The following is a 22,088-nucleotide window of genomic DNA, read 5'->3' on the forward strand; positions in this document are numbered from 1 at the left end:
CAATGGCACTCAATAAAATACAACTTTTTAAAAAATATTATTCATTTGTTTCAAATGTTGCTGGAGGTACTTTAAATATGGACTTTACTACATGTTACTGAATTATTGTCACAGAGCTACATCTTTAAAATTAGAAATCAGGTGGTGCACTCCTTTAATTGTAGCACTTAGGAAGTAGACACAAGAAGATCTCTCTGAGATCAAGGCCAGCCTGGTCTACATAGCCACAGTGAGTTTTAAGCCAGTTGGGACTACAGGAAGACTCTGCCTCAAAACAAGCAAACAAACATACAAAAAACTCAAAAAGAAAGAAAAAATTGTAAATCAAAGGAAAACTAAATAAAAATAACACATTTATAACATTCTCTACAATCCAGTCCATTATCAAAGTTCAGAACTGCAATTTTTTTTCAGTCTCTTTCCCACCTGCTTGTGAGCATGGTCATATGAATTAATGTGGTTGTCAAATTCCTGATGTTTATAATACTGCTTGTCACAGAGTTCACAGTAAAAATTGGCCTTCAGATCCTCCAGAGCTTTGGCAATGGTGTTCTCCTTCTCAGCATAGTCCTGAAACATAAATTTCAAAAAGGCATACAATTAGCTCTCCCCTGAGTTTACTTTGTCTTAACAGTTATCAACTTCATTATAGTAATTAGTGCTACAAACAGAACATAATAGAACAAATGAAAAATAAGAAGTATAAGCACATCAAATTAGAAGAAATTATGAGTTAAAGAAAACAACCAAAATGGAATGAATAACAGAAATATGAATAAGGAAAGGAAGTAATATAAAGAAGATTATGCACTTGCTGAACAAATTCTCACTCTTTGTTAGCATCCAAACCAAAAATCCTGTAGCTATTTTGATTCAAATGCAGATTTATGAGTCTTGCTAATACAAAATCTTTTTTGTGTATGAAATCTAAAATGTGTCTTTTTAGAAAAAGTTTTTATTTATTCACAGCTACTCAGTTTGGTGTATTTTCTTAGCATATATATGTACATATTTGTATATATGTATGTGTGTATTCATTGCATTATATATATATATATATATTCATCATCACTGACTATCCATCTAAAGTAGATATTCTTTGTTTAGATTTAAACATGACTCAAGTCGATTAAATACCTTGAGTCTTTGGGGAAAAAAAAGACATTCTTTTGCAAATCATTTAAGTTCTTCATCTAAAATGGAAAAGATGAAACTAAGTAGCACATTACATCCACAAGTTTACTGTCAATAAAAATGGATTTTAAAACTCTACTTTCAAAGCATCCTTAGTATTTCTTTAGAAACCATAAGCTGGTAAGATATTTTTTCTATAGATTCAATTGTTTCTTTTTTTTAACCACCAATGGGGCAGCATTTATTCTTTTCCAAATGTTACAGTAAATCCAGGTAGAAGAGAATGGTTCATTTTAATATAATTTTATTTTACTTTTTTGTTGCCAGACATTTATACATTTTCCATGTTGAAACACTGGCTGATTCTTTGATGTGGTGATATGAGAAACATCAAGAAGCTGCTGTCTTCATCACAGACTGTACTATTTTTGTGTCCTACAAAGTGGACAATATTCATTTAAAATTCAAAATAAGTACATATGTGCTACTATGATAAAATTTTCAACACTGGGATTTGAGAAATGAAATGAGGGTAGTGGCATGGGCCTATTACCCCAGAATTGGCTGGGGTAGAGACAGAACTGTGAAGGTTGCTGGCCAGCTAGTCTAGCCTAATCAATTAGCTTCAGATTCAGTGAGACAACAGATCTCAAATTGTGAAAGGGTAGAGCATTATCAAGGGAAGACGCAATATCAACTGAGACCTTCACACATCCACACACTTTGTGTGTGTTTGTGTGTGTATTCACTTTTTGATGGAAACCCCAGATCTGCATAATTAAAAAGTTTCTATGAAACCAAGAAGTAGCTACTGATAATTTAATAAATTTCTAAAGCTTTCCTTATTTTATTGTAATGGATAAATACATACAAATAACACATCATAAATTTTATTTGATTTGGGGTGCATGTCTTGCAGTAGCTAAACTTTTATCAAGATATAAAATTAAATAGCACATTTTGTCTTTTATTCAGGAATAGTTTTTCATTATTAGTCTTATTTACTTTTATCAACTACAGAGGAAATAGTGAAAAATTTTATCATCATGTAAAATTTTGTGTATGAGCACATGACTTTAAAGTGATTAATTATCATACATCAGTAGATTTTTTTCAACTAATCACAATTATGATACTTTGTGATTTCTAAATTTTGAAACATTAATTTTTAAGATTGAGGATGGATCATTTTGATCTAGAATTCTTAGTGAATTTTCTTTGAATCATCAAAACTATACTTTGTAGGACTGGAGAGATAGCTCAGCAGTTAAGAGGACTTGATGCTCTTGCAGAGGACCCAGGTTTGATTCCCAGCAACCATATGGTGGCTAACGACCACCTGTAACTTCAGTTCCAGGGAATCTGATGCCCTCTTCTGACCTCCTTGGTCATTGCATGACATGCGTACACTTATATACATGCAGACAATACACTCATACACATAAAAGAAAAAGAAAAAAATTTAAATCTATGCTTTGCAAGCTAGTCAATTTATTTATTTATTTTAATATTTTTAATTTTTTGTGTGTATGAGCAGAGATCAGAAGAGGGTGTTGGATCCCCTGGAACTGGAGTTATGGATGGTTGTTAGCTGCCATTGTAGGAACTGAAAATCGAAACCTGGTCGTCTGCAAGAGCAGCCAGTGCTCTTAACCACCAAGCCATATCTCCAGCCCTGGCCAATTTAAATAATACCAAAATAATAATCAATTCCATGGCTTAAATATGTGAGTCTGAGATAGCATTACTATCAATACAAGGGATGTAGTAAAATGGAAATAGTGTATTATTTGTTTCACACCTGAATTTGCTCTCAAAATGATCTTTAACAGAAACTTCATCATAAAACTCCTTATTAATTACAATACAATTTACTTCCTAAATTTGTTTCTTTCATAATATGTTTAATTAATTCCAACAGTAACATTTCTCCAATGAGCAATAATTGTTTCTCACTTATTTTGATTACAAATTTAGAAATTTAGTGAAGCATGATGAGATTCTTAGGGAAACCACATCCTTCAAATATATTAACATCAGCATATATTAGACATGAAGATATTTTATTTTAAATCAATAATAGGTAATATTTATACAGTACCTGTTATAGGCTTAGGTACTTATTTAGAATTTGGGTGTGTTAATTCATTTAATCCTTCTTAAAATATTAGAGATATACATTATACTCATTTCCTCAATTTATAAATGAGAATATTAAAGTTCAGGGAATTTAAATAACAAACTGTATGATATAATGGCTAATTGTTTGGTCATTTTTAAACCTCAAAGAACCATGCTGGGAATGGTGGCACATGCCTTTAATCCCAGCACTCGGGAGTCAGAGACAGGCGGATCTCTGTGAGTTCAAGGCCAGCCTGGTCTACATAGTGAGCTCCAGGACAGCTGGGGCTACAGGGAGAACCTGTCTCAAAAAGACAAAAATAAATAAATAAAAAAATAAATAAATAATAAATAAAGAGAGAGAGAAAAAAATAAAATAAACTGTCTTCTATGAGTTCATCACTCAGCTACAATTACCTCCCCAACTTAAAAGTGGTCTCAGTTTATCCTAGTTCATCTCACCCCTTTAGAACTATAGTAAAATTACAAATTACAGCAATACCTTCTCTCTCTCCCCCCCCTCTCGTCTCTCTCACTCTCTCGCTCTCTCTCTCTGAACATTAGAAGATATGCAGCCCAACTAAGGGTAAGGTTGCAAAGAGGCATTGCAACAATTATGGATGAGACTTTCAGCTTGGTATGAACTGCAGTAAGGAATCAAAACATGAGCAAATTTGATTACCTTATTTTCATGTGTATACCATAGGACCATGAAGGCATATGTATTATTATTAACCAGACACTTTTAAAAGGTGATTGTATGGAGAGAAAAATCAGTTGTAATTTGGTTGTTTTTCCCAACAACTGTCTCTGCTCTTCTCCTGGATGATACTGAAACAGGCATTGGCTCATATCATGAAGAACATTACCACATATTCACCCCTGCTTTCCCATTGCAGAAGCTAAGGAGTATAATTGAATAACTAAGGACTTTCCTTCTACCCCCCTATATTTAACCATGAACACAATGTTGCAAATGTCTACTAAGTGTGAGGACAAAAAGGGAAGAATAAAGCTACTAAATTCATTCAGATCCACACCCATCAAGCTTTATACACAAATGGAGTATTCAAGAGTCAAATCTGAATATTTGCTTTTAGGTGGGCAATATGAAAGTCATGGAATCACAATCATAGAAGCCAAAGAAATATTGGTGTCAAGGGTTTAACTCAGTGGTAGAGCATTTGCCTATCATACATAAGGCCAGGAGTTTGATCCTAAACACAACAAACAAAGGAACTTTTCAGTTTGCAACTTTAATAATTTGGTGGTATAGCACATTTTATTGATCAGTAAATTGAAACAGAGAAATCAGTGGTCTATCCATGTCCTGAAGAATGCACCCTTCACCCTATTTTAAAAGTGAATAGTGTGAAGAGAAACCTCAAAGTTACAACATTTCTTCTCCAAAATGATACTTTTCACTGAGGTTTCATCACCATACTGAGTATCAAATAATACTCAGCCTCTTCCTAGGGTCTCCACAATTGGGCATCTTCAAGTAACGTTCACACATGAATGTGAGCTCTTTGACAGCAGAATTTATACCTCTTCTGTTTATTGCTGCATTTCCAGATGTTTTAACACAGCATGCTCCAGCATAAGCACAAGTCAAAAATAAAAGATAACAGCAGCTTTTTTATTTGAAAGTGGTTATGGAAAGAAAGCAGGATGATGTCAGCAAGATGGCTGAACAGAATATTTCAGTCTGAACCCAAATCTATACTTGAAAATATCTTCATAATCTATGGAAACCAGGTGAGAGGTTACATAAAACAGGCATGTATCATAACTCCAAACCAGTTATAGGCTAAGTGAAACCCAGCACCAACAAGGCTGGCAGCACCCCAACGTCTATCCGACCATCCATGGACTGAGCCCACTTTGCTGCCAGGCTGATTCTCATATTCCCAGGCTCCTGACATTCCTGGAGAACTCCATTTTGAAACTTGCCCCAGTTCCAAGTTAAACCCAGAGGCCAAGGCTCCAAACTGTCCCTAGTGTCAGGCACATCCCAGAAATGTCACACTTCAAGAAGGTAGCATCAGACTATTCTGTATGATCTCACAGCCATTACAGGATGAAAATGGATCACAGTCACCAAAATGAAACCTGAAGACCCAAACACATGGTAAGTCCCAGAGATGTGGGATTCAGGTTACTCTGTCATAGCAGGCCCCATTGGCACTATGCTCAGTCTTCTCTTGCCTTCAGACATCTTTCATTATAAGGTTATGAGACTGCCAAATACTAGGCTTGACCTCAAAGCTATGACCTATAGTCAGGTTCTTCAGTGTCTTTTTTTCCAGACACAGCATGTAAATTGATCTCAGTAGACTGTACCTGTGAAGAGCCCTCATGCATCCAGTCTTCAGGATAGCACCGTGCATGCCAATTCTTACATTGTTCCCTAAGGACCTAGGGCTCAGTTATATCTTTGGAGGCATATATTCTAGACCTCTGCATACAAACCTACCTATCCTTCATGTAAGCTCCTTCAAATAACAAAGGATTCAGGCATATTTCAGTTGACTTGGTATATTTGTACATGAGTGTAGTCCAGTTCCAAATAAGATGTTATGGACTGATTTGGGCTTTCTGTTATTTCCAGGAACCTAAGACTCAAATTTGTACCCATAGTGTTAGACTCTGGTCCTAGCTAAGACAACACCTGTGGGCTCAGGCTGTAAACTCATCCAAGTGGCCTCAGATAGTATGTCTATCCTAGAAGTTGGTCAGCCCCTGGAGCACATGGCTCATGAATCACCACAGTGTCAGGTCCACCTCTTCAAATCTGAATTTGGACTTACTGAAACGTGCAGATATAAGTGTAAGGCAAAAGAAATATGATAAATCATGGAGACAGAACATCAAAAGTATACAATAGTCCTTGAGTAACTGACTCCAAAGAAGAACAGCTTACAAAACAGTGACAAAGATTCAAAATAACTATTTTAAGAATGCCCTCCAAGCTTTAAGAGATTAAAGATGAGACTTTCAATTTTATTGGGAAGATGATTAAAGACTAAATGAGAAACTTCACAGATGTTAACATTATAAAATATAAAAACTGAAACTTTTGGTACTTAATACCTAATGAAATGAAAAAGCAATGTATTAGAGAGTATCAATGGCAGAAATGAGCAAAAAGAATTTAAAAACTGTGAACTTGAAGATAGAGTGTTTGAAAATCAATGATCAAACAAAATTTAAAAGAGAAATGTAATACTGTTGATCAATGAAAGTAGAAAGTAAGAAATCACAAGATATAGCAAAAGTATATCTAAGAGAAAAAATTTAGGAATAAATGCCCATATCAAAAATGGGAATGGGAGCTGGTGAGATGGCTGAGCAGATCAATGTGTTTGCCACCAAGCTTGATGAGTTTAGTTTAATCCCCAAGACCCATTTTATGGAAGGAGAAAATTAACTCCCAAGAGCTGCTTTATGACCTTGACATGCATGCTGTGATGAGAGAGCATGCAATTTTGTAAATAAATAGATGTAATAATAATTTAATGGAATGATGTTGAACCTAATGCTGCCTTTCAATCAAAAAAATAAACTAAGCCAAAAGTTAACAGAAAAAAAGGAACAAGCATGAGGATAGATAAATACAGATGGAACAGAACCAAGAAAACCAATAGAAAAATCAAACTAAGACTTATTTCTTTCTTAAGATAAATAAAATTGGCATACCTTTATCTGGAATGAGAAAAAAAGAGAAAGAAGCCCAAAATAAAACTGCATGTGCTGTTACTGATGTCACAGAAATAGAGAGGATCCTAAGCAACTGAATAATTACATCAATGGAAGAATGAGTGTTTTCCAAGAAACTGGATATGCCAGAAAAAGTGGATAAATTTGAAACAAATATATGCTACCAAGAATAAATCAATGACTAATAAAATCTTAAACCACACCAATGATTAAAGAGAATGAGTCACTGAAAAAAGCTTCCTGTTAAAGAAAATCACAGGGCTTATCATGTGGCTGAAACTTACTATTTAAACAATCCTTCCAAATTCTTACAAAAGATTGGAGATGTAACTCTTCCAAATTATTAAGTTAACATTTCTTTTCTCTATCAATGATAGACAAGGGCACAACAAGAAAATAAAATAGTACCTTTAACATTCCTGTGTGAGCATAAGGACAAAAAGCCTCAAAAAATATTAGCAAACTAAATAAAATATCATTCACCATTAACAACTGAGATTTATCCCAGTGTTGCAAAGCTAGTGCAATATACAGAAATCTAAAAATATGTTTCAGAATATCAACAGGATTAAAAATAAAAGATTTTCCTGGAGAGATGGCTCAGCGGTTAAGAGCACCGACTGCTCTTGTAGAGGACCTGGGTTTGATTCCCAGCACCCACATGGTGGCTATGAACTGTGCTTAACTCCAGTTTCAGGGGAATCTGAAGTCCTCTTCTGACCTCCGTGCCATTGCACAGCATGGGTGCACTCACATACATGCAAGCAATACACTCACACACATAAAATTCAAAAAATAATAATAAAATTAAAGAAAAGATGATAATCTTTTAAAATATTTTATTATTTTTATTTTCTGCATATGAGTATAGTGCCTGCATGTATGTAAGTGTCATGTAATACCCAAGGAGGTCAGAGGAGGGGATTGGATCCCCTAGACGAGAGTGACAAGTTTTTGTTAGCCACCATGTTGGTAATGGAAACCAAACCCAGTTCCTCTGCAAGAGCAGGTGGTGTTCCTAACTGCTGAGCCATCTTAACAGCCCCAAAAGATGATAATCTTGATACATGAAAAAAAAAGTTCACTAAATATCTGATTCATTCTTGATTTAAAAATAAATAAAAGAAACTTTAACCTGGGGTACGGTTGGGTAGTGGAGTGTGTGACTAACATGTGTAAGGCATGAAGAAGTATGAAAAACCACAGAGCAGAAACCAAAAGCAAGATAATCTCTGAATAACTGACCTGAAAGAAGATCAGTGTGAAAAACAATGCCAAATATGCCAAATAACTGTTTGAAGTAAGCTTTACAGACCATAAGAGACTAGAGAGAGAGAATTCTATTTGTATGGAATTCAGGTTCAATAGAATGACCAAAAGAAAATAAGAAAATTCCCTAAACAGAGGGTGTAAAAGTTCTTAGTCTGTGTATTAATCATTTATCAGGTATTTTCTAATGTTTTCTCTATCTAGTCTGTCTTACTGGTGTTTGCTCTGTAAATTTCTTAGTTGATATAATCTCATGTATCCACTTCACTTTTCTTGCTTATGCTTTTGGGTCGTATGACAAAGGTCTTTCTGTCTTCCAATGTGTGACAGGACTTGACTTGTTTTCTTACTCCAATTTCATAGTTTCAGGTCTTCTATTCTGTGATCCATTTTTTTTTTCCTTGTTTTGTTTTGCTATATAAAAAGGACTCCAATAAAAAGTAGGGAAGAAAAGAGGATATACCTTTTAGTGTAGAGAAATTAAGAGGGAGGGGAAGGGGTTATCATTTAAGATGTAAAAATATTCTCTTAATCTCCGCACTCAGGAGGCAGGGGCAGGCACATCTCTGTGAGTTCAAGGCCAGCCTGGTCTACATAGTGAGTTCCAGGACAGCTGGGGCTACAGAGAGACCCTGTCTCAAAAAGACCAACTGTTGGATCCCCTGGGACTGGAGTTACGGATGGTTGTTAGCTGCCATGTGGGTGCTGGGATTCAAACCCAGGTCTTCTGCAAGAACAACCAGTGCTTTTAACCACTGAGCCATCTCTCCAGTCCAGATTTTGTTGTCTTAATCCATTCACTTAGCTTGTGTCTTTTGACTGGGGAGTTCAGTCCACTGATATTTAAAGTTATTATTGAAAGATATGTATTGGTTGCCATCATTTTGATTGCTGTTTATGTCTCTGTCTAATTTTGCATTTCCTCAATTATACCTTTATTTATTTTCTTTTGTTGCCCCTGGTGTATAGTTGGTTTTCTCTCTGCTCTCTGTATTGCTTCAAGTACTCTTTGAAGGGTTCGTTTTATGGACATGTATTTTTTCAGGCTATTCGTGTCATGGAAGATTTTTTTTCCCCCTCAACTATAATAGACATTTTTGCTGGGCTGGCATCTATTGTCATGTAGAACTAGAAATACTTTGGTCCAGGCTCTTCTGACTTTCATAGTTTGAATTGATAAGTCAGCTGTAATTCTGATGGACTTTCCTTTGTATGTGACTTGTTTTTCTTTTGCTGCTTTCAGTATTCTCTCTTTGTTCTGTACATTTAGTGTTTTTACTATGATATATCATGGGGAGTTTCTTTTCTGATCATATTTGGTGTTCTATGTGTTTCCTGTATTTGCATGGGGATGTCTTTCCTTAATTTTTGGAAATTATCTTCTACAATCCTGTTTAAGATTTGGCCAACAACATTAACCTGAAACTCTTCTCCTTCCTCTATTCCTATGATCCATAGATTTGGTCTTTTTATGGTGTCCCACATCTCTTGCATATTTCATTCCTGTGTTTTTTAAATTTTCCATAATGTTTGCTTGAGTGCTCCAATTCTCCAACTGTATCCTCCAGTGTTGATATTCTGTTTTCCATTTCATTCATTCTAGTGGTAAGGCTTTCCTTTGTTGTTTCAAGTTGGCTTATTGATTTTTACACCTCCTTCTTCATTTCCGCACAAGTTTTCAATAATGTTTCTCTCTTTCATGAATTCATTCAGAAGTTTATCCCTATCTTCTTTTAGTTCTTTAGTTTGTTTGTTAGTGTGTTCTTTCAATTCTTTGAATTCCTTGATCATGTTTATGATTTTTCTTTTAAAGTCAATGTCCTGAGTTATCTCTAGGGGGTTCTCCTTGTAGAACTCTTCTACAGGACTGGTGGAGTTTGGAGCGGTTTGGCTTTCCACTTTATTATTCTTCTGTTGTGATTTTGGCATGTGAATTTCTTTTGTTGTTTATGATTGTGACATGAGAATTAAGCTAAAGTTTACTTCTCTTTGTATTATCGGGGTGCTGCAGTCCTTTCTTTATTGGTTATGTAAAGCTGGTTGGTACAGGTTTTGGGTACCCTAAGGTTTTATTTTGGACAGAACTGATGGCTTCAGATCAGCTATTCAGGAGCACCCATAGAAGCTCACTTCAGGTTCCAGTCAGGTACATTCATGCTTCCTTCTAAGGTTTGGACCCCATGTGAAGGCAGGATCTGGGGGCTCTCAGGCAGTCCCCTGAATTCTCAGCCCCTATGCCAGAGGGAGGCCAGAACCTGGAGCTGTTCGGCAGTCTGCTGAGATATAGCCACTGCACAAATGGAGTTCCCTCTCAGGCTGTCTGCTAGGATCTCTGTCTTAGCCTACCAAAGCCAGATCTGCCCTTAGGCCTTGGGAGGGGCCTCACAAAATCCCAGGTAGGGGGATGGGTATGGCACAATTAGGGGAAGCTCACCACCTTGTGGAGGCATGATCTGGGGTTCTCAGGAAGTCCCCTGCATTCTCAGCCCCTATTCCAGAGGGAGGCTAGAACAGGGCTCTCTCTGGTGGTCTACTGAGATCCCAGCCTCTACCCCTATGGAGGTCCCTGCTCAGCATGGAAGAAGCCAGATCAGTCTGCATCCGGATTCCCTATCCATAAGCTGGGTGACCTCTTTAGAGGATAGCGTGATAAGAATAAGAGGTAGGAATTGGCTAGGCAGTTAGGGTAAAAATGCTCTTAAGAAAAATAATCAGTTTCTTGGCTAAAACTCACAATGTGCTTGGGCCTCTTAGTAACATAATCTGTTCCAAAGGCCAAAAATGTCGAAACTATTTGGGAACTTTTATCTAATCCTGAAAAGATTTTATACATCTTCAGAGGGGGGAATGTTAGAGTAGGCAAAAGGTCCATTAAAAAAAAGTAAATAAAAGAAGAAGAAAGAGTACATGAAGTTATCAGAAAATGCAATGGGGAGATATGGGAGGAGTAGGAGGGAGGGAGTGGGCATAGCTTTGATCAAAACACCTTATATGCATGTATGAAATTCTCGATAAATTATTTTTAAGAAAGATTTTAGGGTTGCCTCTTCAGAGGGGAGAATGTTAAAGTAGCAAAAAGCTCAATTAAAAAAAAAAAAGAAAGAGTATGTGTAGTTATCATGAGAAAAGATTGGGAGATAGGAGGAACTGGAGGCATGGATTTTATCAAAACACCTTATAAGCTTATATGCCTGTATGACATTCTCAATAAACTATTTTTTAAAATTGGAGGCACAGCTTCAAGGAAGTCAGATTCGCCTTCACAGTGGGGTTCTCTCCGCTCAAGTGTCCAAAGAGTCTAGGGCAGCGGTTGTACTGCTTCCTCTGGATCCCCTTCTTCCTTCTGTAGGTAAGAGTGCTGCAGGGCTCAGAAGGCAGAGATTCACTTTTGTGGAACACAAAGGCCACACACTGTGGGGATCATTAGCCTTGTACAACATCTCATGGGCTCTGACACCATTTCAACCACTGGGTCATATGGAGAGCTGTCGGATCAGAGGATACCTTATGCCTTGCCAAGAGCTTGGACAGCTGCCAGTGATCCAGATCCCGAAGCCAGTTTGTGTGGTGCCATACATCCAGGCTTGCCCAGGCTGCTGGACTCTACAGGCCAGAACATGGACAAAGGCCATAGACAAGAGAGGCCTCCTCCACCCCCACCCTCACCATTTTAATTTGATTTTTTGTGTATGGCAACAGCAGATAATCCAAAAGGAAAATGTGGCTAAATATCTGAGAATACATACATACCCAAACGGGAAATAAAGGTATATTTTCAATGTCATTAATTATCAGGGAAATATTAATCAAAATCACAGTGACTTAATATGTCATCAAATTATAGTGTATGGAAATCACAAAAAATTAATAAAAAAGAAAAAGTAATAAAGAAGAAAGAGAACAATAAAAAAGAGAAAAAAGTGCAAACACTGGCAAGTATACTAAGAAAGGAGAACACTTACACTCTCTGTGAATATAAATCAGTATAGCGACAGTGAAAATCAAAGTAACTTTATTGCTAAACTAAATTATGGCAAACAAAATTGATGAGTCGTGATCAAATTTTATTTCCTATTATTTTTGTTAATGATATTCCACAGAAAGTTTGTGAAATTAGAAAGATATAAAAGGGGCACTGTTCACATAATTACTCTTAATTCAAAAAGGAAAAGTGTGTTTAGTTTACATCTAAAATACCTCAGAAAATCAATCTCCCCTATTTATCCATCTAACATAAATATACCCTTATGATTTATATGCAGGATAAAGTATGCAGTAGTTTCTTTTAATAGATTAAGCAAGCACACAAAAAAGACTGCCTTCTTAACTCTCGTGGTAAAAAGGGATTCATCAAGGAAGAAATGAGAAAACTAGAAGACTATCCAGGCAAAAAAACAAAAAAACAAAAAAAGCACACAAAAAAACAACGTTCATTTGGAAACCCATGAGCCACATTTCCTTTGCCACGGACAAAATTCCCTGAGCTCTACCTCTTGTTCCATTCATTACTTAAGTGATTGCTTTATGAGCAACATTTGTAGCTGACTCTATGTTCAGGTGTCTTGCCTTGCCTTACCTACCAGGAGCTTCTCTATGTAATGAAAGAGCTTCTGTTATCAAAATACAAGGAGTATTAAGGAGTTAAAGCTACATAAGTCTACATATAATGCTGGATGATGAGAATTCAAATATAAATAATTTTTATTTCTCACACAGATATTTCTAAACCTCTGTCGCTATCCTGGGGAAATGGAGCACATCCTAGTTCTATCAGTGGTAAGCATCATAACATCAAATCAGTTTTCCATTTCTTATCTTTTCTTTTTTTCTTGAATTTTAATTTTGTTTCCTGGATGTGAACTACATTATCCCAATTACATTATCTAAATTATCTAAAGAGATTGGGGAGCTGAGATTCATTTATACATTTGAGTAGAATTTGCTCAAAATATACATTTAGTGTTTTCTAGGAAGGTCTTGCTGACAAGCTCCATTTTATGGAATAATTTAATGTGATATCACCTGCATTCCAACACTCCAACAGTCTCTTGCCATCATTAGAATAAATAGTTATACAGTGATGCATATCTAATTGTCCCTGGGTCCCAGCTACAGATCTGTCATCATCTCCTACCATTCTCTTATAGCTTAAGTAACCTAAGTTCCATAATTTTTTTTCCTAACATCCTAACTATATATTCATCTTGGTACTTTGATTTGTTACTTATTCTCTTCAGAATGTTCTTACATCATACATTCATCTGAAACATTCTTTCATCATTTGTAGATCTCTGCAAAAAAAAAAAAATCCCTTTTTCCCATGATCTCTTTAATCTTTGCTTCTAGAAAATACATTTTAAATTCTTTTTTATGCTTCATTTCTCTTCCATTTTAATAAAGAGAATATTTAGTATGGAAACATGGATGGAACACATTTTTGAGTACTGGAGTTATATTAGCAATGAACAGGAAACAGAATACAAATGTGATTAACATATTGAAATGAAGTAAGAAATGCTTATTTGGTCTTCGCCCACGACTCTCAGCATACAGCCAGCAGAATCCCTTAAAATCTTCAGAGTGATGAGAGTGTATTTTTGCATGATGAGTACAAGACACATGGCTTGTGGTCTACAGAAGCTTTAATATGATGTCTGACAATATGAGAAGAGCAGGGCATGATTGTTTGTGCAGCTTTCAAACCCATTCCCAAATCTCTGAGACTGTTGAAGGAATAATGACTGAACCATTTATGGTTACATAAAGAAATTGACATAAAACTTCTCAGTTTATGGAGTAAGAGTTTCTGAATTGAGAGGCACATCTGGGAGCAGTACGATGGACACTGAACTTCAACATTTCTCATAACTTTGTCCTTTGCATCTCTCACATCCTTACAATAAGTCAGTAACAGTAAAAAGCAATCAAACCAATATAAATAAATAAATAACTAGCTTCCTGAATTCTTTGAGCGATTCTAGGAAATTATGAAATATGTGAAGAAAGTCTTGGGAAACCATGAATTTAAGCAGATTGTCAGAGAAGTAGCTTCAGCTGAAGCTTGGCCTCTGAAGAAGGTATGGTTTTGCAGATTGAGCCCTAACCTGTGAGGTTTGACACTTACTCTGGATAGGCATTTTCACAATTAAGTGCTATTGTAATATATGTCGGCAATTTATTGCATCCAAAGAGGTGGAGGTTTAATTAGTGTGATAAAAATGTCACAGATTCGTTGTAAGACATGTGTGAGCACAAACATATCCTCACCATTCTGATTTAATCTCTACCCACTTTCAGTGCTTCCCCTATATGACAAAAGCACAGTCATTTATCCATGAAAAAAAAAAGCCTATACTATTGTCATTCCATGAATATCAGTTTGCTTTCAAAGTGCAGGTTCTATTATCTCAAACGGTGAATAATGCATCACAAGATGCTTTTGAGGAATGTAGAAAGGACAACTAAAGATTGAGTCAGAAAGTCAAAATTTTTTCGAAAGGCATAAATGCATTGAACAGAATACACCAAACATACTATGTTTAAAAAAATTTAAATTTAAAAGATAACAATCCCATTTGTACTATCATCACAGGTAAAAGCAGATTACTAACATTCATATTTCTAAGAATTGAAGCAAGTGAAGTTGTTTTCCAAGAGACATCGTGTTTTTACAATTAGTTTTAAGGAAGCATCATGAAGTTTTAATTCAGTTAAGGAAAACTCATTTTCTGTGACTACTCATCTAATGACCATTGGATAACCAGTATATTTTCTAACATCTAGAACTTGCTCACATAAAAGGAATATGGAGACCCTGTTCCCCTTCTAGCCTTGAGCACAAGCTCACTTTGACTCTTTGTATCCTGGAAATCTGGACTACCCTCTTAGTCCAGACTGACCATTATGTCTTGATCCCTTGCACTCAGATAAGCTTAATTTTCCAGTGTGGTTTGTTAGATCCTTCACAAACTGTCCTCCACCCCACCTTGCCTTTGAACTCCTGAGACCAGCTTTGCACCCTGGCTGTCCCCACCCTCAATTTGCCTTGAATTCCTGAGACCAGCCTTCTTTCCCACCTAGTCTGATAGCCCCTGCACAGGATATCTCCAACTTTGCCTTGCCTTGGATTCCTAAGAGAAGCCTTCTATCATTTCTGCCTACAAACCTGACCTGCCTACTACCGAGACCAACCTAATATCCTGTGAGAACCTGAAGGGTACATCAACTAACCTGTCACATCTGAGTAAAAAGCAGCCCAGCTGCATCAACAATATAAACAGAATCAAATCTCAAATAAACAGAATGAGTTTCCCATTAGACTTACAACCAACAAAAGATATTAATATGCTTAAACAGCAACACACACATAATATGAAAAACTAAGAGAATATGTCCCTAACAAAATCCACCAGGGCTACAGAAGTGTACTACAGTGAGAATCACATTGAGGAACCCCATGACACAGAATATAAGAGAATGATTGTATACATGATCAAAGAATTTAAAGAAAACACGAACTGCTCAAAGTACTCAAAGAAGATAGGCATAAACTTGGAAGCTCAAGAAAACACAAATATGCCACTTCATGAAATATCAAAAACAATGCAGAATTTGAAAAGTGAATTCACACATGAGATAGAAACATTGAATATAGCACAAGCCAAAATGAATATCGAATTGTAAAACTCACTAAGTCAATTGGAAACAAGAGGAGAAAGCCTTATAAGCAGAATGAATGAAAGGGAAACCAGAATGGATGAAAAAGTTGAAGATTTGGACTGCTTAAGCAAATAATATGAAAAGCTTGAAAAACAAAAACAGGAATGGAATATGCAGGAAATGTGGGACAACATGAAAAGAGCAAATCTACACATCATAGGGATACAGAAAGGAGAGGAATCTCAGGCCAGTGACATTGACTAGATCTTCACCGGGATTTTATAAGAAAACTTCCCTAAACTAAGGAAAGACTTACCTATAGAGATTCAAGAAACACATAGACTATAGACTATCAATTAGACATGACCAGAAGAGAAGCTTCCCAAGGAATATCATAGTAAAGACATTAAGTGTACAAAACAAAGAAAGGGTACTGAAGCTGCTGCAGTTAAACAAGCTACATGTGAAGGAAAACCCTTCAAATTACACCTGACTTTTCAGTGAACACAATAATGGCCAGAAGAGCCTAAGCAAAATCTTCCCAGTTCTGACCAACTATGGCTGTCAACCCTGAATACTTAATCCAGAAAAACTATCTATCATAGTAAAAGGGGAACAAAAATTTGTTCATGACATGAAAAAGATGAAAGAATTCATATCCACCAAACCAGCCCTAGAGAGAATACTCAAAGTAATATAAAGGCCTGAAAATAAGAATGAGTATATCCAAGAGGTTACAGAAAGAAAATAAAGGAAGGTATAATTACAGAAACTCAAAATAGGACCAAGAATACAAACCAATTAGAATGGCAGTAATCCATACATATATTTCAATAGTAACCCTAAATATCAATGACCTCAACTTCTCAGCCAAAAGGTACAGGCTAGTAGAAGAGATTAAGAAAGAAAATCCATCTTTTTGTTGCCTTCAAGAAGCTCATCTCAACTTCAAGGGTAGATATTGCCTTAGTGTGAAAGGATGGAAATAATATTCCAAGCAAATGGCATTAAGAAGTAAGCAGGTGTTACAATTGCAACAAACTCTGGTATACTCAGTTTCAAGAAATCAATATTACAGGACTATAAAACACAGATTAACCCTAACACAGTAATAGTAGGTGACTTCAATACACCACTATCTCTAGTAGACAGGTCAACTTGCCAAAGAATAAACAGAGAGGCATCAGACATAAATGGACCTAACAGACATCTACAGAACAGTCCACCAAAGCACCAAAGAATACACTTCCAGGCTGGAGAGATGGCTCAGTGGTTAAGAACACTGACTTCTCTTGCAGAGGACCCAGGTTTGATTCCCAGCACCCACGTGGCAGCTATGAACCATCCTTAACTCCAGTTCCAGGGGAATCCGAAGCCTTCTTCTGACCTCCACTACATTGCATGACACGGGTGCACTCACATACATGCAGGCAATACACTCATACACATAAAATAATAAGAAGAAAATATTTAAAAAAGAAAATACAGTATAATATTAATTTAAAAAAAGAATACACTTTCTACTCAGCAGTCATGCAAGTTTCTCTAAAATTTATCACATGCTGGAACAAAAACCAAACCTCAACAAATACACACACACACACACACACAGAAAGAATTCCATGCATTCTATCAGACCACAGTGCTATTAAGCTTAGAGTCAACAACAAAAGAAGCTCTAGTAATTACATGAACACACAGAAATTAAGCAGCACATTCCTAAATCATGAATCAAAGAATAAATTAAGAAATAAATAAAAGTATTCCTAGAACTAAATGAGAAAGATTATACAAAACCTCTATGACTCTTTAAAAGCTGTTCTAAGAAGGAAGTTTATAGTTCTAAGTGCCTACATTAAAAAAAAAATCAGAAAGAGTACACATAAATGGTTTAAGAGTAAAACTCAAGACTCTGGAAAGGCAAGAACAAATCAAACCCATACCTAGTAGATGTTAAGGAACAACAAAAATCAGAGCAGAAATTAATGAAACAGAAACAAAGACAATAATCCAAAAAGTCAATGAATTTAAGCTGGTTCTTTGAAAAGCTAAACAAGATAGACAGACCCTTAGCCCACTTAGACAAAAGAAAGAGCATACCCAAATTAACAAAATCAGAGATGAAAGCGGATATATCACAATAGACATCAAACATTTCCATTAAAATCAGGAACAAGACAAGGAGGTCCACTATCTCCACTTCTTTTCAATATAGTTCTTGAAACTCTTCCAAGAGCAATAAGACAAGAGAAAACTAAACAAGTACTAATTGGAAAAGAAGAGGCCAAATTATCTATTTACATACTATATGATGTTATACATAAGAGATCCACCAAATTCTACCAGAAAACTGCTAGAAATGATAAATACTTTCAATAAAGTGGCAGGTTACAAAATCAACTTACAAAAATCAGTAGCCTTTCTATATACCAATAACAAGCAATCAGAAAAAGTATTCAAAGAAACCCTCCCATTCACAATAAGCTCAAAAATAATATTCAGGGATAAACCTAACAAAAGTAATTAAAGATCTCTACAATGAAATATCAAATCTTTAAAGAAAGAGATAGAGGAAGACAAGAGGAGATGGAAGGGCCTACCATGTTCATGGATAGGTAGAATTAATAAAGTTGAAATGACCATCCTACCCAAAACAATTTATAGATCCAATGAAATGCCAATCAAAATATCCATGACAATCTTTACAGAGCTAGAAAAAAAAATCTAGCATATGATCTGGTTTTACCACTCTTCGGCATATATCCAAAGGACTTAGCTTATTGTAGGGATACCTGTACATCCATGTTTATTGCTGCTCTTTTCACAATAACTAAGAAATAGAAACAACCTAAATGTCCCTCAACTTATTAATGGATCATGAAAATGTGGTACATTTGTACAATGGAGTTCTACACAGCAATTTAAAAAAGATAAAATTATGAAATTTGCAGGTAAATTAACAGAACTAGACACTATTGTACTAAGTGTAGAAACATAAACTCAGAAAAGCAAGTGAAGCAATGTTCTCCCTCATTTGTGGAGTATAAAGTCAATCCTTTATGTGTGAGTATATATCCTGATGGAACAGTAGGAGCAAGGAAAGTAGAAAAGAAACACAGAGATAAAGGGAAAGAAAAAGCCCAAAAGAAGAGGATATTAGGAACAGGTGTTATGGTGAGGAGGGGTTATTCATCTAGGAGCTGGGAAGGAAGGACATGCAGAGGATCATGGGGGTGGGGAAGAAGGAACTCAGGATAGAGGGTATTGGGGAGGTGGATGTTATAGGGGGAGGCTAGGGATTGTGGGGGTGATTAGATGGGGAGAGAAAAGAGAGAGGAGTGGTGTTGGGTAGGCATGTCCTCCAAGACAGTCACTCTTCCCACTCAATCAGTAAGCTTCAGTTGCATAAAAGGTGTAGTCTAAGGACAGACACTACTAATGCTGGAAAGAGCTAAGAATACTAGGGAAAGGGTGTGGTAGTCGCCATTTTGGAGCGGAGCTTGCGGCAACAGCAGGGATCTCAGATGTGGGCGAGAAAGATTTAATGGGTGGGCATGCCTTTGTAAGTGACACTCTTACAAAGGGCAAGCCCAAATAAATATTCTTATTCTCCAAACTGCAACTTAAGAGGAACATTGTGATGGTTTAGTTAGAACCATGCTCTCTGGGATCCCAGAGAGAGCTTGCAGGCCTTTCAGGGGAAAGTTTGGCATGACAAGTGGATCGTGGATAGCATGGGAAGACAGAGGAAAATGTGTTGGCTTGTGAACCCCATAAGAAATCACATTTGGTGTCTGAACATTTAGTGCATAGTAAATTAATAGTGCATAGTGCATACACACACCTGGGCGCTGTATGGCAAGGAGCACAGTGCCAGACATGAGAGACCTCGCTTCAAGTAGTTGGTCAGAGTGGTCCAAGAGACTACCATAATAACAGAAACTATTACCAGAGCCCTTGATTATCTACCAAAACTCAAAGGTGAGACCCTACTGCTGAAGACAGGTCATAGTCTGGACATAGGACTTGGAACAATGGAGCAGGATCTGACTGGAAGTCTTTTTTCTGAAGACTAGCTCTCATAGTTTTAGAGGATACTATTCAAGCTGCTAAGTGAGAAAAATCAATCAATGGCCTAGCCCAGTTCTAAAGCCAAATAAATATAATGACTGGTACAGCAAACTACCTCAGTTAGTGCAGTAGTTTTCTTTGGGGGTTAATCATCAGTTATCTAATTGTATTTAAAGCCCTGTCAATGGGAGGGAACTCATGGGTGGCACTGTAATTATAGTCAAATATACATGGCTGGAGATGTCATAGATTCTAGAGAAACCCATATCTGCCATATCGCTAGACAAATGAAACTTCCTACCATATGCTAAATATGGATCTTATATTTACAGAGAAGTATACAGTTCACTATTCATCAAAGACATTTCTTTTTGCAACAGATGGAGGCTACTTTAGAGTTCCAAATTGGTTACATAAAAAGGATATATATCCAAGAGATGTCCATCCATAGGTGGCATATTTACAGTGAAACCTCTATACTTAAAGCTCATGACACAGTGGAACAGGAGGTAGAGAGAATACTGGTGCATCCCTCAGCTCTCACCAGTGAAGCTTCCTTATACAACAGAGTATAATGCATATAGAAGGCCACAACTGGCTAAGTTTTAGGGATTAAGAGACTGCAGAGTGTGTTGCTGGCTAGGTCTCCTATATTAATCCTCTCCCAACCACAACTCTGGGACCATTGCAGGGGGGGGGGAATTGTAAGAGCCAGGGTTGGTCCATGAACATAGGGAAACAGAGGCTTTCAGACCATCACTCATGTGCATTTGTGACAATGGTGGTATTGAGCACCAGACCCATGCCAACCCAAGCCAGCTCAGTCTGACAAGGGCCCAGTGTGGTGCAAGGGAAATGGGTGTTGGGCCACCCTAGTATGAAAACTGTTGGAGACTGATTGCTGCCGAGAGGAGGGAGAGTAGATCTTCCCTAATATTTCTTGCACTGAAGGATATTTGTGTAAATGCTTAGGCAGATGGGATTAACATGTGGTAGAATATATGAACCTCGTGTGGTAGTATATGGGGGGATGAATGGGGGAGGGGTCTTAATTTGATTAAGAACTGTTGTATGAAATGTACAAATGCCAATAAAAATATTCTTAAAAAAGAAAGAAAAAGAATATGGTGTCTCCAATCCTCTTTTCTCAGAAAACAGCCTTAAATATCCTACTTGTATATTTTCCTCATCAAGATGATCCCTGGTTAGGAGGATCTGCCTTTTTTTTTTTTTGAATCCTTTGATCCATGGAAACCTAGCCTTTGTCTGGTACTCTGAATCTTCTCCTTTAAACCTGAAATTAGTAAAACACACTTATGTACAAGAAGATGAACTTAGATTTTTTTTTCCTTTCATATTTGGCTGATAGGAGCTGGAGAGATGGCTGAGGGGTTAAGAATATGTACTTATCTTGCAGGGAATCTGAGTCTTTGTTCCCAGCACCATGTCAGTTGACTTACAAATGCCTGCCTGTAACTGCAGCTCCAGGGGGATCTTCTTCTCTGGCTTCCACAAGCACCTATACTCACATGCACATACTTGTATTCAGACACACATGCACATGCATAATTAAAAATAATAAAAATAATCTTATAAAACCTGTCTGATATTTAACATAAATCCTTAGTCTCTGTGTTAAGGCCAAAGTTATCACATTTTTCAAGATAAACGGGAAACATTTTACACATTTTATTTTCGAAGATCAGCTCTGGTTGAAGTGTATTATATTTATAATGTGCATGATTCTTGATGTGACTATTATTAATTATATATCTTCCCACACAGATTTCCCAAAGGAAACATATGTATAAATAGATTCTAAAGGGCCTCACTATAGAAGATGAGTGAGAGTAATTGATGGTACTTTGTTTCACTTTAGAAATATCTTAAATTTACAAGCAATAGTCATTTTCTCAGAAAAATAAAGGAAAGGCATGTAGTGATCTGATGCTTGTTTCTGACTTTCTCGGCTGCAACAGCAGTCTGGGTTACGACACGGGCATTTCTCTAGTAAATTGCTTCCCTTGTGATCTTAGCTTCCACTCAGAAACAGAAGCTGAGACAATGAACTTAAGCAGCTTCTTTTAGCCATGTGAGTTCAAGTGGGTTGTTCA

At 36.6% G+C, this 22,088-nt stretch overlaps 1 protein-coding gene across 1 annotated transcript in view; it reads right to left on the bottom strand.

Annotated features, from left to right (window-relative positions):
- Positions 1-22,088, bottom strand: part of Znf804a (zinc finger protein 804A) — a 313,091-nt gene that overhangs the window by 58,298 nt on the left and 232,705 nt on the right. The window contains exon 2 of the mRNA XM_008827938.3: positions 427-570. Coding sequence (XP_008826160.1) covers positions 427-570 — 144 coding nt within the window. The remainder of the gene's footprint in view (positions 1-426; positions 571-22,088) is intronic.

This window comes from Nannospalax galili, unplaced genomic scaffold, assembly GCF_000622305.1.
Source record: "Nannospalax galili isolate Female #2095 unplaced genomic scaffold, S.galili_v1.0 scaffold892, whole genome shotgun sequence".
Classification (NCBI taxonomy): Eukaryota; Metazoa; Chordata; class Mammalia; order Rodentia; family Spalacidae; genus Nannospalax; species Nannospalax galili.